This window comes from Puntigrus tetrazona, chromosome 16 (assembly GCF_018831695.1).
Source record: "Puntigrus tetrazona isolate hp1 chromosome 16, ASM1883169v1, whole genome shotgun sequence".
Taxonomy (NCBI): domain Eukaryota; kingdom Metazoa; phylum Chordata; class Actinopteri; order Cypriniformes; family Cyprinidae; genus Puntigrus; species Puntigrus tetrazona.
The window spans coordinates 12,600,772-12,613,504 of NC_056714.1; the positions used below are offsets into that span (position 1 = coordinate 12,600,772).

The following is a 12,733-nucleotide window of genomic DNA, read 5'->3' on the forward strand; positions in this document are numbered from 1 at the left end:
CCCGACTCAAACGGGCATATCTTTAAATCGGAACGTCATAGACATGGGGTTGGTTTATATCATTCATAGTGACAAGTGTATCATCATTGTGAGCTACCAAGCTGCTTCTAGCAACCAACCAATTTACCCTAGCAACTGAGGGCGCAGTTTTGCCACGGCAAGCACCACTCACATTTTCTTCAGAAATTATTATTATTATGATCATTATTAACATGCAATTCTCAATCTGTTGTATTCAGCACTATCTTAATAAAAACCTAGCTTTTATTTATATACTGAAATGCGTTTTTTTTTTTTTTTTTTTTTAAAGCTTATTGAATGAATTCAGTATCACTCAGATCGTTAAACCTGCATTGTTTTCCATTGCTCATATAAAGTATTTTAAAAGACATTTCATGTTAATAAATTGTTAAATGCTTTGCATAGCGAGGCCACAGATGCAATTAAAATAGGTCGTTTGGTTAGTTACTAATCATGATGGCAGATAACTAGACTAACTAACATCTCAAGCCACATTGGTATAGTCCTTGGCTCGATATTTTGATCTGCACTTTGTCTCTTCATTTCACACCGTGGTTGACTTGCAACAGCGTGTGTGGAGAATGAGCCTATAGAGAACAAGCAATGATTTACTCAGCAAATGTATTGGCAATTTCAGTTAAATCAGGCTGTTAAAAAGATTGAAATATAAAAAGACAGCCTTTTCACTTAAGCGCTGTTATCGTGGATGCTCAAGTACTCGGGCCTTGTTGATCAGGGTCATCGCTTGTCTTTATCTCCGTGTTCAGTCGAAAGGCCCTGGCTCTCGGCTTCATTTGTTTCCAGTTGGAAACATCCTGACAGTTCCAGGTGGTGCCCTGCAGCGGACAGAGCCCCCTACAAAAATATTAACACCCACTGAGCAAAGCTGCACCTCTTCCTTTCCTCAAGACCCGCATTTAATGAATGATCGATCTACAGGTCTGATGTTGTGTTGCTATCTTCTAATGGCCTTGTCTGTCTAAACACGGTATTTTTCGAGTCGAGAAAATTCGACACTTCGTGTCCCACCTAATGACATACGTTTGGATACTGGGCATTTGCTGTATTTGATTATGTATTTTATTTGTACTTACTAGTTCACGATTTTCTGATTTTTTTTAACCACAGTACTCTGCTCAGTATAATTATCAGGCAGGGTTGGCAGCTTGCCATGGTAACCAGGACAACTCCTTTATCATGTCTAAAGCCCAGCAGAGGTTAAAGCGAGGGCATCATTGTGTTCACTGAATCAGTAAACCTTTGTTGCATCTCAGTTTACAGGGATCTGCTCACAGGACCGTTCTGAAATAAGGTTGCATGTAAATAGCCAGACAACAAGTGACATTTGGTTGTTACTGCGCTAACTGAGAAACAAGCACCTAACATATCTCACAAATGCTGAAATTCAGATTTGCCATCTTGGTTAAGAGAAGAACTTATAGCTGTATTTTCCTAGTATTTTGAATTGTTTACTTTCCTTTAAGGTTCCTAATAAATAATAAATACTGGTTATTACCAACTAAGCAGGTCCTGCATGGATTCTGCGTATACATGGACGACGTCAAAACAGATTTGAATATGTGATATTTTAAATATTGTAATAATATAGTAAAATATAGAATTCATGATGTGATGTAAATGTCCAGAGATTTGAAAGACAGAAAAAGCGTCAAAAAGGCTAAAATTAATGGTCTACCTAAGTCAGTGGTCTTAAACTCTGTTTGGAAATTTCTAGTGATCTTGAAGACCTTGATTAGCTGGATCAGGTGTGTTTGATTAGGGTTGGAGCTGAACTCAGTAAAGCTGTGGCCCTCCAGGAAAAGAGTTTGAGACCAGTGGCCTGAGTAGTTCGACGTGATGTTTCATTATTATTTCTCCTAAAAATAAGAAGCCAAATTGTTTCAAAATTATATCTACATAATTTTTTTTAAATGGCGGAGCCAAGATAAATGAAGCCGTTTGGTTGTGCAACAGGACAACCAAATTAGAGATATGTGTCAAGGTCATTGTCTCTATATCTTGACCAGTCTCGTTTAGGTCACATTAAGCGTTTTACTTGGTTATGCCGCTTGGTGCATTTAGGGCTATTAAATCGAGATATGTTTTGTAAATGTATCTATTTGAATTATTTACTTTATTCACGGTAAACGGCACGAGGGGTCAGACACGCAGGCGTCCATTGTATGTTTCGAGCGTTATCTGAGTTTGAGTGTTCAGCGCCTCCGGGTTTCCGTAGTTCTGCAGATGGCGGTGGAGGAGACGCGGATGCTCTAGTTTCTGGCGTATCGTCCTTTCTTTAGCCGTCACACCAGCGAAACGGTTGCTCAGTCGCTGTGGGAATCGGACAGACGACACCGCAGAGCGGCGATTTAATTTCTCGTTCTTTAATATTTGGAAAGGATTTGTATCTCCTTTGTTTTGTGTAAGTTCGATCAATACCGTGCGCGTCACATTGTGGGCCTCTCACGTTTAAGTTAGCATTAATGATAACGTTACCACCGAAGACGGCTGCACCCTTTGTTTTCATTAATGTTTTCAGCTATTGCGGAGTTGACTGTGGTTTTTATGTCGAGGGATGTTACCTTATGTAAACTGTGTGTAACCGTATAGTGTGCTGGTCGAAACCGCTGGGTTGTTGGTTTGGCTAAACTTAACGATGATCGTGAATGCTAACTTAGCTTTGGCGCAGTTGTCCTCCAGGAAGCGGATAGCTCACGGTTCACCGCACGTAGCAAGTACTTTACGGGAGGTTCTGCGGAGGTGTATGTCGAAAACCAGTATGTTATGGTCGTTCACTGTTTTGATTAACAAAGGCGTGCAGCACGGATTATGTATGGTTTGAGAAAGCAGAAGGTTTGTGTGGGGTGGTAATGAGAGCTCAGTCGTGCGTTGGTTACATTAAACTGCAGCAAAATGGGATGTTTCGTTGTAAAGTCGACGGAAGACTTCATCCTTCATCCTTTTTTATTTCCTATGTGTTTTGCAACTGAAAATACGCCTGTTCCTAGTGGATGGTCTCTAGCGTTGGGACTTGGGAGTCGAATTTAATTCCCCAAGACTGGATTTTTTCCCCAAGACTTGAGTTTTTGCTTTTAAATTCGTACAGGAGAGGTTTATATAAAATAGTTATAATTTATTTGACCCTACACAGTTTGGATGAGCGTGTGTTGTGAGCTTTGTGTGTGTTAATTTGCTCGAGGGTGAACTGCATTTCTGAGTCTCATTGTTTGCATTTAAAGCAGTGGTTCCCACCCTTTTAAGTTCATGCAAGGCGGGTAATTGTGCATTTGAATGCATTTTTTCGTACTTCTGCTGTAATGGCGTAACTATGATTAAACACGATTTAATCAAAACTTAAGTATGGTTAATTTTGTTCTCTGCCAGTCTTGTTTCCTCATTTTGTCCTGTCTCTTTCCTTCATGTTCCATCTAGAAAAGGCTTAACCTCTAAAATGTAAATAATAATAGTTTTGCAAAACTGAGTTTGCTCAGGCCCCTTCTTGACAATCACTGATTGAAAAGCATTTATAGTTCAAATGCACTGAAGTGAGGTGGAATAGTTTGTTCGGTGTATTGAACAGTTGTTTTATTGGGTTTGGTGGCTGTGCAGTTTGCAATTGCCTCTTGAGCTTCATGTTAAGTGCCTCATTATTTTAAAAACTTAATGAGTTCATGCCACTGTCTGCTGTTACAAGTACAAATGATTTTACAGCTAATGAGCTGACTTTTAGCTCTATGGATGCTAGTCGTGGTGTCTGTAAGTTCTCGAAACTGATATGTAGTTTTTCTCTGATAGTGCGGTAGGTAATACGTTTAAGTTGTAATGGAGTTCATATTACTTGACGTAGATGGCTGTAAAACTAGCATTTCCTGTTAATGTGAATCTTGTGAAACAAGATGTGAAAAGTTGTATTTCTGGATGTTTAGTATTTGCTGTAGACTGGCAGCTATTGTAGTTAGCTATTTTTATTAACTTTATTTTTTTTTTTGGGCTGTGAAATAGATGGTTTCACTAACTTTGCAGTTTAACCTTGGTTTGAAAATGACAGTTGGGATCTCTTTTGAATATTGTTATATGGAGGCAATAGTTGAGTCGGCGATAACGCTATTATATGTGCCCCTTTTGTCTGCAGGTCCTGTTGTGTGTGCTCCATCATGGCTGTGGTCATCCGATTACAGGGACTCAGAATCACGGCTGGTTCTGAGGACATTCGCAATTTCTTCACTGGGCTCAGAATCCCTGATGGTGGGGTTCATATAGTTGGTGGGGAGCTTGAGGAAGCTTTCATAATATTTGCATCTGATGAAGATGCGAGACGAGCGATGACTCGCTCAGGGGGCTGCATTAAGGGCTCTCCCGTCAACTTGCTCCTGAGTAGCAAGTCAGAAATGCAGAGTGTTCTCGAGGAAAGCACTAGAAGGTCCGAGTTAAAAAGCAGGGTCATGTACAAGGAGGTTGTCAAAAGTCCTTCTGTGGAACGAGGTCCTCTGCAATTTAATAAGGACCCGAGAGCAGACATACGAAGGCCGGATCATCAAGAGATGAGGAACAGGCCTTCTCTATCTTCATTCATTGAGACCCGACATCAGAGAGAAGGGAGCGCATCAGAGAGAGATGAGGTGTATCTGAAATTGACAGGGATGCCGTTCTCTGCAACAAAGGATGACGTCTATAGTTTTTTCGATGGGTTGCAGATTGACGATATTATGTTTTTGAGAAACCCCAGAGGACAGTTCAACGGACAGGGCATTGTGCGCTTTGCTACCAAACAGGATGCAATCGAAGGTCTGAAGAGGGATCGAGAATACATGGGACCACGGTATATCCAAATAACAAGATGCTCCGAGGAGCTATGGGTGGCAGAAGGAGGTCTCATAAAACCAGACAGTCGGAAAAGAGCGTCCTTGGACCGGGCGAGATCTCGATCTCCTGTTTCCTACAAGTCTAGGTCGCAATCGCCCTCTCACGAAGAGTACTGCGTCATGTTTGAGAACTTGCCTTACGTGGTTGAAAAGAGAAATCTGAGGGTGTTACTTCATCCGGTTTCTTTAAAAGATGATCAGATTATTATCTTTGCCCAAAAAAAGGATGATAGGACCAGATCGGCCGTTGTGGTGTTTAGAAGTCTCACAGACTATTGTGCTGGCTTGGCTCATAATAAGGAAATGTTGATGAACAAGGTAGTGTACGTGACGCCCATCTCCAAGGAGAAAATGGTCAGCTTGTTGGAAACGTCTGTTGACTCCAGAGAGGAAGGAAAAGGTTTGAGACGTTCAGTGGAAGCGCAACACTCTCAACGAAACAATCCTGACTCACAGTTGAGGTGTCTCTACGTGCGCAATCTCCCATTTGACGTTCGTAAGGTGGAGATCATGGACTTCTTTCACGGATTTCCGCTCTCGGAGGATAGGGTTGTCTTATTGCGGGACGAAAGAGGAGCTGGGCTCGGTGAGGCTTTGGTGATCTTCCAGTCTGAGAAAGAGGCCATGACGGCACAGTCCCTAAACGGACAGAGGTTTCTTGGATCCGAAGTAATGCTTAAGTGCATAACGATGGGCCAGATGCAGAAGTTTGGCATCAATGACCAGTTGATGGATAGCCCCCAAGAAAGGAATTTCCAGAAAGCAGAGGTTTTCAACGACGGTCCTCATTTTTTGAACACCCAGATGCCCCGAGATGATGGTGAGATGTTGCCCAATATGCGGCAGGGTTTTGGAGGTCATGATCGCTTTGAGCCTAATTTTGGCCGCAATGATGCATTTGGGCCGGGACCAGATGGTAATGGACGTCAGTGTTACGGATCGCCTGACCGACAGTTTGACAGCCCGACTTGTCTTAAATTGGTCAATTTACCCTCTCAGATAAGGATCGATGAGATTTATGACTTCTTCTATGGATACAGAGTGATTCCAGGTTCTGCCTCCTTGCTGTATGATAGAAATGGAGCTCCCAAACGTTCAGCAAAGGTAGCTTTCGAAACCCACGGAGAGGCACTCACCGCTCTTCAAGAATTAAATGGACGACCTATTGGCACCAGGAAAATTCAGATTTTATTTGTGTAGATATGCTTTTGGACTACAGTCTTCATGTTTTTCTCATTTCATTTATTTGAAGTTGTATGTGCTTTTTCACCCGATTTAACAAGTGAATTTGCTTGCTTTTCATAAATCTGCAGACGAAACACTGCTTTAATTTAGGCTGATGCTTTATATCTTGACATTTTGAAAATAGTGCTTTTGTATGCATGCGACAGTATCTAGACTTCAGTATTATTTGTGCTGTTGTTCTCCCCACCGAGTCATGACTTCAATTTGAGATTTCACTAAATATCACCAGTATATTTTGTTTTCAGATAAAAACAGTTCTTAAAGAATCTATTTAACATAGCAATATTGTAAGCTTCTTTCTACAACCTGATAAACTGTCAGTTCGTGTTTAATGCTATTAAATGCATCTGTTTGTTCTTCTGATTTCATTCTGACTTTTTCTTGCAGTGGTTCGCGGTCAATTCCTTGATGTGTTTCATTGCAATTTTCAATAAGCCTGACTTAATAAAAAAATATTTTATATATTGCATGCTTATAAATTATGTAGTCGATGCTTACTCCATATTGTCAACCATAACGTACTGTTGAGAGATTATTAGTATTCTGGTCCTCACCAAGACTGTTCTGTAATGTGTTCAACTCATTGTCATTGGATCATTTTCCAGGTGATTCAAACCACAGCACTTAACAGCAGGCAGTCAAATACACCCCTATCCACAACGGCTTTTAACAATCACGTGCTCGACTGAGAAGGAAGACACCGCTAGAGGTCACTACAGTACAATGGATGAAATAAAAAAAAAAAGCATAGTTGTGTGGGTGTGACGCTTAAAAAGGACCAGGAGAAGGTATGAGTTCTGGACATGGTCAGTATTGCTATTATGTAGAGGTAACTAGGGAGTTTGGCACTCCATGCTTTGCGAAGAGCACCAAAAAAAGATTTTGCTGTCTAGAGTGCCGCAAATTACAGGTATAGTCAATGCTAGTATGCACTTTTTTTGTAGCAGTGTTATTTACTATCATGAGGTAATGAAAGGGTGGCGGGACACAGTGCTGTAACAAACTGCAGGTAAGTGGGGTCAGGATGGCCCGTGCAAAGGTCACGTGAACCCAAAGCAAAGGTTTGGGTAAGATGTACACAGCAGTTTAAAAGGCAACAATAAGCCTTTGTTAATTAAAGCTGGCTTTGCTCAGCAGGTTGGTAGTCAAAGCCTTAGGCGTATAAGTTAATACACTAACACTCAGGTAAATAAATGTTACACCTTGATGCGAACAACACGCCACTTGCGCATTTCACGAGGTAAACGGGTAATTTAAGCACAAAAAAAAAGTTTAAGCACCAGTAACTTACCTATAAAGAAAATCTTTAGTGTATGCTTACATATCACACGACCAATCGTGAAACGGGTTTCCCTGATGAACGTTTTATGCACGAAGCACGAGGAAACATCTATTTGTTACACTTTTCCCTCAAGGTAAGACTCCTATCGGTGGATACGGAGCATTTCATGGATTTATTATAAGGATAATATTGGTTGGCTCCGGCAGGTCTTTAAAAGACCCGAGAGAGAGAAAAAAAATATGACAAACAAACACCTTCCCTCAAAAACTAGCCAACGATGAAAAATGTGGATAACTGCATTTTAAAACTAATTTTGTGCGTGTGGGCCGCGTGAGTTCGTCCGCAGTGAGAATGAAGTCACAGAAGAGAGTCACGAGCTCAGGCGGAATCGATGCGTTTTGGAAATGACGGAGACAGACAGCGAGGGGACCGAGGCGGGACGACTAGTCCGTGAGAACTTGTAAGTTGCCGGTGTGTTATAATTTGGCGTTTATTTTATACCAATTGTGTTGTGAAATTCTTCTAAGTTCAAATTCGCGTCCGTTACGTGGTGAGAACTAGACTATCAAGGGAAAAGTTCGCAGTCATCGTGGCTAGCGGCTAGCACCGTTGATGCCGATTGAGTCCGACGATAAAGTTCACGCCACCTTTTATTTCCAGTATTTAACATTGGCGTGTTCCGTTCTTTGTTTTTGCAGTTCACCAGGACGTGTTTGATGGTTTTTGCAAAGCACGTTTACCTGACGCATTCGTCGTGCGAAATATTAAAACTTAACTGAGATTGATTTTGTGGATTTGTGTCAGGGAAGCCGCCAGTATCCTCCTTCTATCGTCATACAATTTACCGGCTTTTCCTCTCATGTTTCTGAATATTAAAAGGACGGTCCTGAGCGCATCCCCTGCCTTAGATTGGTCGCCATCTGCATTACAGTTTGATGTTGGTGTAAAACATTGTACACTATCCAATCCAACTGTGATAAGAGGTCCAGAAACACCTGTTGCTAAGCTATAAACAACCGGTATTTATTTAAATTAAATATGGCCTCTTTTAAAAAACTGACGTTAATGTAATCCACCAGTGCATGTAATCAAAAAAACTAATATCGATAGAGACGCCTGACTTCATAACGGCATGTATTTATCATGATTTACAGATTTTAGTTGGCAAGCTTTACTCGGAACTGAGCAGTAAATGTTAGGGAGAGGATCTGAATGCTAAAGCAAATATTTTTATGATTTTATGGTTTATAATATTGCTCTGTCGCTTGTCAAATGATTAAAATAGCGTTTGTTACTTTGAATGCTGGACATGAAATAATATGCTGAAATATTTGTCCTCAAGCAGAAAAATGGATGTGTCGAAGAGGATCATCAGAAATCTGGAACCAGCGAGACCACTTCGCCGTCTGAACATAAATCAAGGTACAAAACGTGCACGTTCACAGTGGTTTTGATCTTTAAAAATGAAAATTAATATTATATATAATAATAATATGTGCCTCCTTGCCAGGTCGTCATTGTAAATGAGAAATGGTTCTCAACTGACTTGGTTAAATAAAGGTTTATATTTCAGATGATGCCAGTTTGATTGTGTTTCTGTTTTTGTTGATGTGCTACTTTGGACATCTCTGTCACAGTGCCTCAAAGCTATGCTGAAATTAATCCGGTAGAAAAGCCAGTAAGACCAATTTTAATATTTTCATGCATTGGAATTTAATTGCAGATTTTCCTCTGAGTGTATTTTGTGTGTGCAGTAGCTGTTTCTTTCTCTTTTTTTTTACTGTGAACAGGACAACATTATTAAAGTGGAGCAATTCTATGAAATCCTGCATCTTCAAAGCACCAGCGCCCAACCAAAGAAGAAAGGCAAGCGTCTTCAGTATACGTTCCCTAAAAGTTTCAAGAAGACAGTTATACCTGAAATTAAAAAAAACAACAATACACGTATGATATATATAGTTAAAGTATTACTTTTTTGTTATTCTTTTAATCCGTAGCCGAGAGAATCTGCTACACTCGGGACTTCCTTATCAAGTTGGCAAGTTGTCCAGTGGCTAAGAAGAAGCCTGAGTTTTTACCAGAACATCCGATTGTTTTGGAGAATGGAGTGAGTTGCACACAGATTTGATTAATTATTTTTTCCCCCCGCTTTTATGGTTTCTGTAGGTGTGTGATAATGAACACGCACTGCTGAACTTTTCCAATGATCATCTTTTCACCCAATCTAGAGAACAAATGTTGTGCCTGAATACTTCATCAACAACAACAACAACAACGAGGACTTGTAAGTGCACTCGTCAAACTGATTTCACCAGTGCAAGAGAATCATTGGACATTATTTGATGTTGCATATGAATGTATCTGCTAATGGTTGATTAACAGTTTATCCGTTTAAACTTCTTCTTTTTATAGGGCTGCCTAATCTGGGGAATTTTCTTCTTCTTCTTCTTCTTCTTCTTTTTTTTTTTAATTGCCCTAAAACCGTACTGCATGGGGACCAGGCGGAAAAGAAAGGAAAGTTAAAACGCTAACATTTATGGCCATGAAGGGTACTGAAAATTTTCATCTTAAGCATTTCAATGAAAACAGAAGTTTTCTGACATTAATACTAAAAACTACTAATTCTAAAAACCCATTTAAAACGCGTCTATTCCTCGTTTTAAATGATACTGACAGCACTGATGCCTTGATCCTTGCAAAAGATCCCGCGTCCTAATTTGTCACGGTAAAACCGTTCTCTTTTCTTGGCCGGACGCTTCAGATTTTGCCTTATCAAACATTTGTAATGTCAAAACCAGGTTTTCTGATCCTTGCCTAAAGTAGGTCGTGTTACTACACTGCTAGAAAACGATTGTTCTAGATTTCATGGTCTGTGGTGTTCAAATTCGGTTTTTGTGGATATTTGGTTTTGAAGTGTTAAGGAATTGAAGTGCACTTTAAATTATAGACTGACTTCTGACAATCTCATATGCCTGAGTTACATGTACACTACCAGAGAGTCCGGTTGGAAACTTTGCTTAACCATATATTAAGGCTGGACATTACAGAGAGAATGAGACTGGTAAGCTAAACAATCATTATCTTTTTGACAATTATTGAACCTGGGGATGGGTAATGATAAGCTTTTTTTTTTTAATAAATTGTTTTAATTTAAGCTATTTTCACTCACAGGCATTGCACATAAATAGATTTCATTGTTTATATGCATGTCTTTTTTTTTTTTTTTATTGCTGTGAAGTGGATTGGAGCACCAAATAAGTCTTTGTTACAGTACTGTAGCCTTTTCAGTATTATAATCCTATTAAAGGTTATTAGAAAAAAATGTTAAAATATTAGACTGCTCTGGATCTTATGCAAGGATCCCCCCACCCACCCTGATTTGCACATCTGGGCAGAGGCAATATTTTATTTTTTTTTTGTATCACACTGTCATTTGTCAACTCATTGTCTCTACTTGAAATTGGATTCATTCCACTGAACACACTCAGTAAAGAAACATTTCTTTTACATGCTGCTTAATTGTTTTATTGATATTTTCTATGCGTATGTTTGAGCTACAGTAAATGCATACGGTTTATTTTATATTGAAGAAAAAATATCCAACACCTTGTCTCTCGTTTTAGGTTCAATTCAGGATGTTGACTAGGCCACTGTTATGTTTTTTATTTTTTGAGCCATTCAGATATGGGCTTACTTCTATGCATTGGATCGTCTTCTTCACTGATTTCTCTCAATTACTTGTAAGCATCCCTACATCAATACATTGCCATTTTTCATGTCATAAATTCGGAACATTTTTCACAACATTCAAATCCGCCTTACTAAGCTCGTTCTTTTTCATTGCTAGCCTTCCACGGATGCCTTTTTTTTTTTTTTTGGCCTTTCTGATAATGATGTCATGAACATTGACCTTTATCTATGCCAGGGAGGCCTGCAGTTCCTTCATTCTTTCGTGACTAGTCGTTGCTGTGGTCTTGGAGAAATGTTGTTTGCTTCTGTGCCAAGTCTTTTTCCATTTGGAGATAAAGACTCTTTGGTGTCCTAGAAGCCTTGAAGTGGCTTGGTAACCCTTACAGATAGATTTATTTTAATCACTCCCCCTTTTTCATCATTTTCACTTTCTTAGACCTGGTAGTAATTAAGTCTAGTTGTGTCTAGTCCAGCTGAATTAAATTATGCAATTTTGGGAATTACTAACTACATGGGCAAGTTTTGTCTTGTGTGTGTGTGTGTGTGTGTGTATATATATGTCATTATTTTTTTTTTTGGTCTTTTTTTCCAAATGATTTTTATTTATAACAGTGAGTAACAAATTCTTGAAATAATTTATTTCAAGAATTTGTTACTCGTTGTTGTGAATTAAAACATATTTCAGTCAATTAAAATATAATGATTATCATGATTTTATTACGATTATATTTTTTTCATCATGCATGTATAATCAATATATTTTACTGTGCTTTTATTTTGGTCATATTTAATTTTATTTTTAATAGCCCTACATGGTCATTTACTTAATTCTACAACATTAAATTATTTGAAATGAACTTTTTTTCTTAGGCAAATGTGTGTCCATAAAACAACACTGTTACCATATTTTCCCTTTGAAATTTGTGGGCTATGTAAGACACAGGACATTTCACTTTCCATCACTGTGAAGATCTGAAGCACTGTGCTTTCTATGAGAAGATATTTTAAACTAAAAAGTTCTTACATTCTTATACCATTATAGAAAGTTATAGAAGTAATAGAAAGAGTTGTAGAAATGGCAATATTTTAATCATAATTTCATTAGTGTCAGGCTTCATTTATACTAGCAAGTGGAGTTAAAAATAAAATGAATAAGAATTACTACAAATAATTTAAATAATCATTTGAGACGTGCACACACACAAAATAATAATTAAGATTTTTGTGTATTAGATGATGTGCATATAAATCAGGCATCTTGGAAATAGTCAAAACATTTTCCGCATCACTGTTAACATATAGCTGGTGGATCATATCTACAGTTATTGTGATGTTATTTGAGGTTAATTAAGAAACTTATAATATTCATCTTAATGAATACAAAAGACAATACAATACAAAAGAAACATAGTCAAGGGATCACATAAGACCACTAATAGTAATCTCATACTCATTAACAATAACTTGAATACTGCTGCTAAAAGATTAAGAATGACATTACAGCGATATTACAATGAGATAAAATATCAGAAAGCGGTGCTTTTCGTCTGTGACGTCAGAGGCGCTCTCCTCCAATAGCAGGCCTGCAGACTCGAGGCCCCGCCTCTTTCCCGATCTTCGCTTTGAAGGATTT

General features: G+C 38.8%; 2 protein-coding genes across 6 annotated transcripts; both read left to right on the forward strand.

Moving 5' to 3' along the window:
* The first annotated feature begins 1,969 nt into the window (after nucleotides 1-1,969).
* rbm12bb (RNA binding motif protein 12Bb) lies at nucleotides 1,970-6,405 on the forward strand. 2 transcript variants are annotated; one of them, XM_043261091.1, is made up of 2 exons: nucleotides 1,970-2,023; nucleotides 4,154-6,405. In XM_043261091.1, the coding sequence occupies exon 2, from the start codon at nucleotides 4,176-4,178 to the stop codon at nucleotides 6,081-6,083; it is 1,908 nt and encodes a 635-aa protein (XP_043117026.1). In that variant the 5' UTR covers nucleotides 1,970-2,023; nucleotides 4,154-4,175; the 3' UTR covers nucleotides 6,084-6,405. The 2 variants fall into 2 exon arrangements, with proteins under 2 accessions (XP_043117026.1, XP_043117025.1); XM_043261090.1 differs by lacking the exon at nucleotides 1,970-2,023 and adding an exon at nucleotides 2,190-2,443.
* A 153-nt stretch (nucleotides 6,406-6,558) lies between these two features.
* Nucleotides 6,559-10,917, forward strand: gra (granulito). Of its 4 annotated transcripts, none has more exons than XM_043261094.1 (7): nucleotides 6,559-7,881; nucleotides 8,753-8,832; nucleotides 9,048-9,088; nucleotides 9,201-9,276; nucleotides 9,408-9,517; nucleotides 9,639-9,694; nucleotides 9,823-10,917. In XM_043261094.1, exons 2-7 carry the CDS (start codon nucleotides 8,760-8,762, stop codon nucleotides 9,830-9,832), a joined length of 366 nt encoding a protein of 121 aa, XP_043117029.1. In that variant the 5' UTR covers nucleotides 6,559-7,881; nucleotides 8,753-8,759; the 3' UTR covers nucleotides 9,833-10,917. The 4 variants fall into 4 exon arrangements, with proteins under 4 accessions (XP_043117029.1, XP_043117027.1, XP_043117028.1 ...); XM_043261092.1 differs by having other exon boundaries at nucleotides 6,559-7,870; XM_043261093.1 differs by having other exon boundaries at nucleotides 6,559-7,870; nucleotides 8,756-8,832.
* Nucleotides 10,918-12,733: the final 1,816 nt, after the last annotated feature.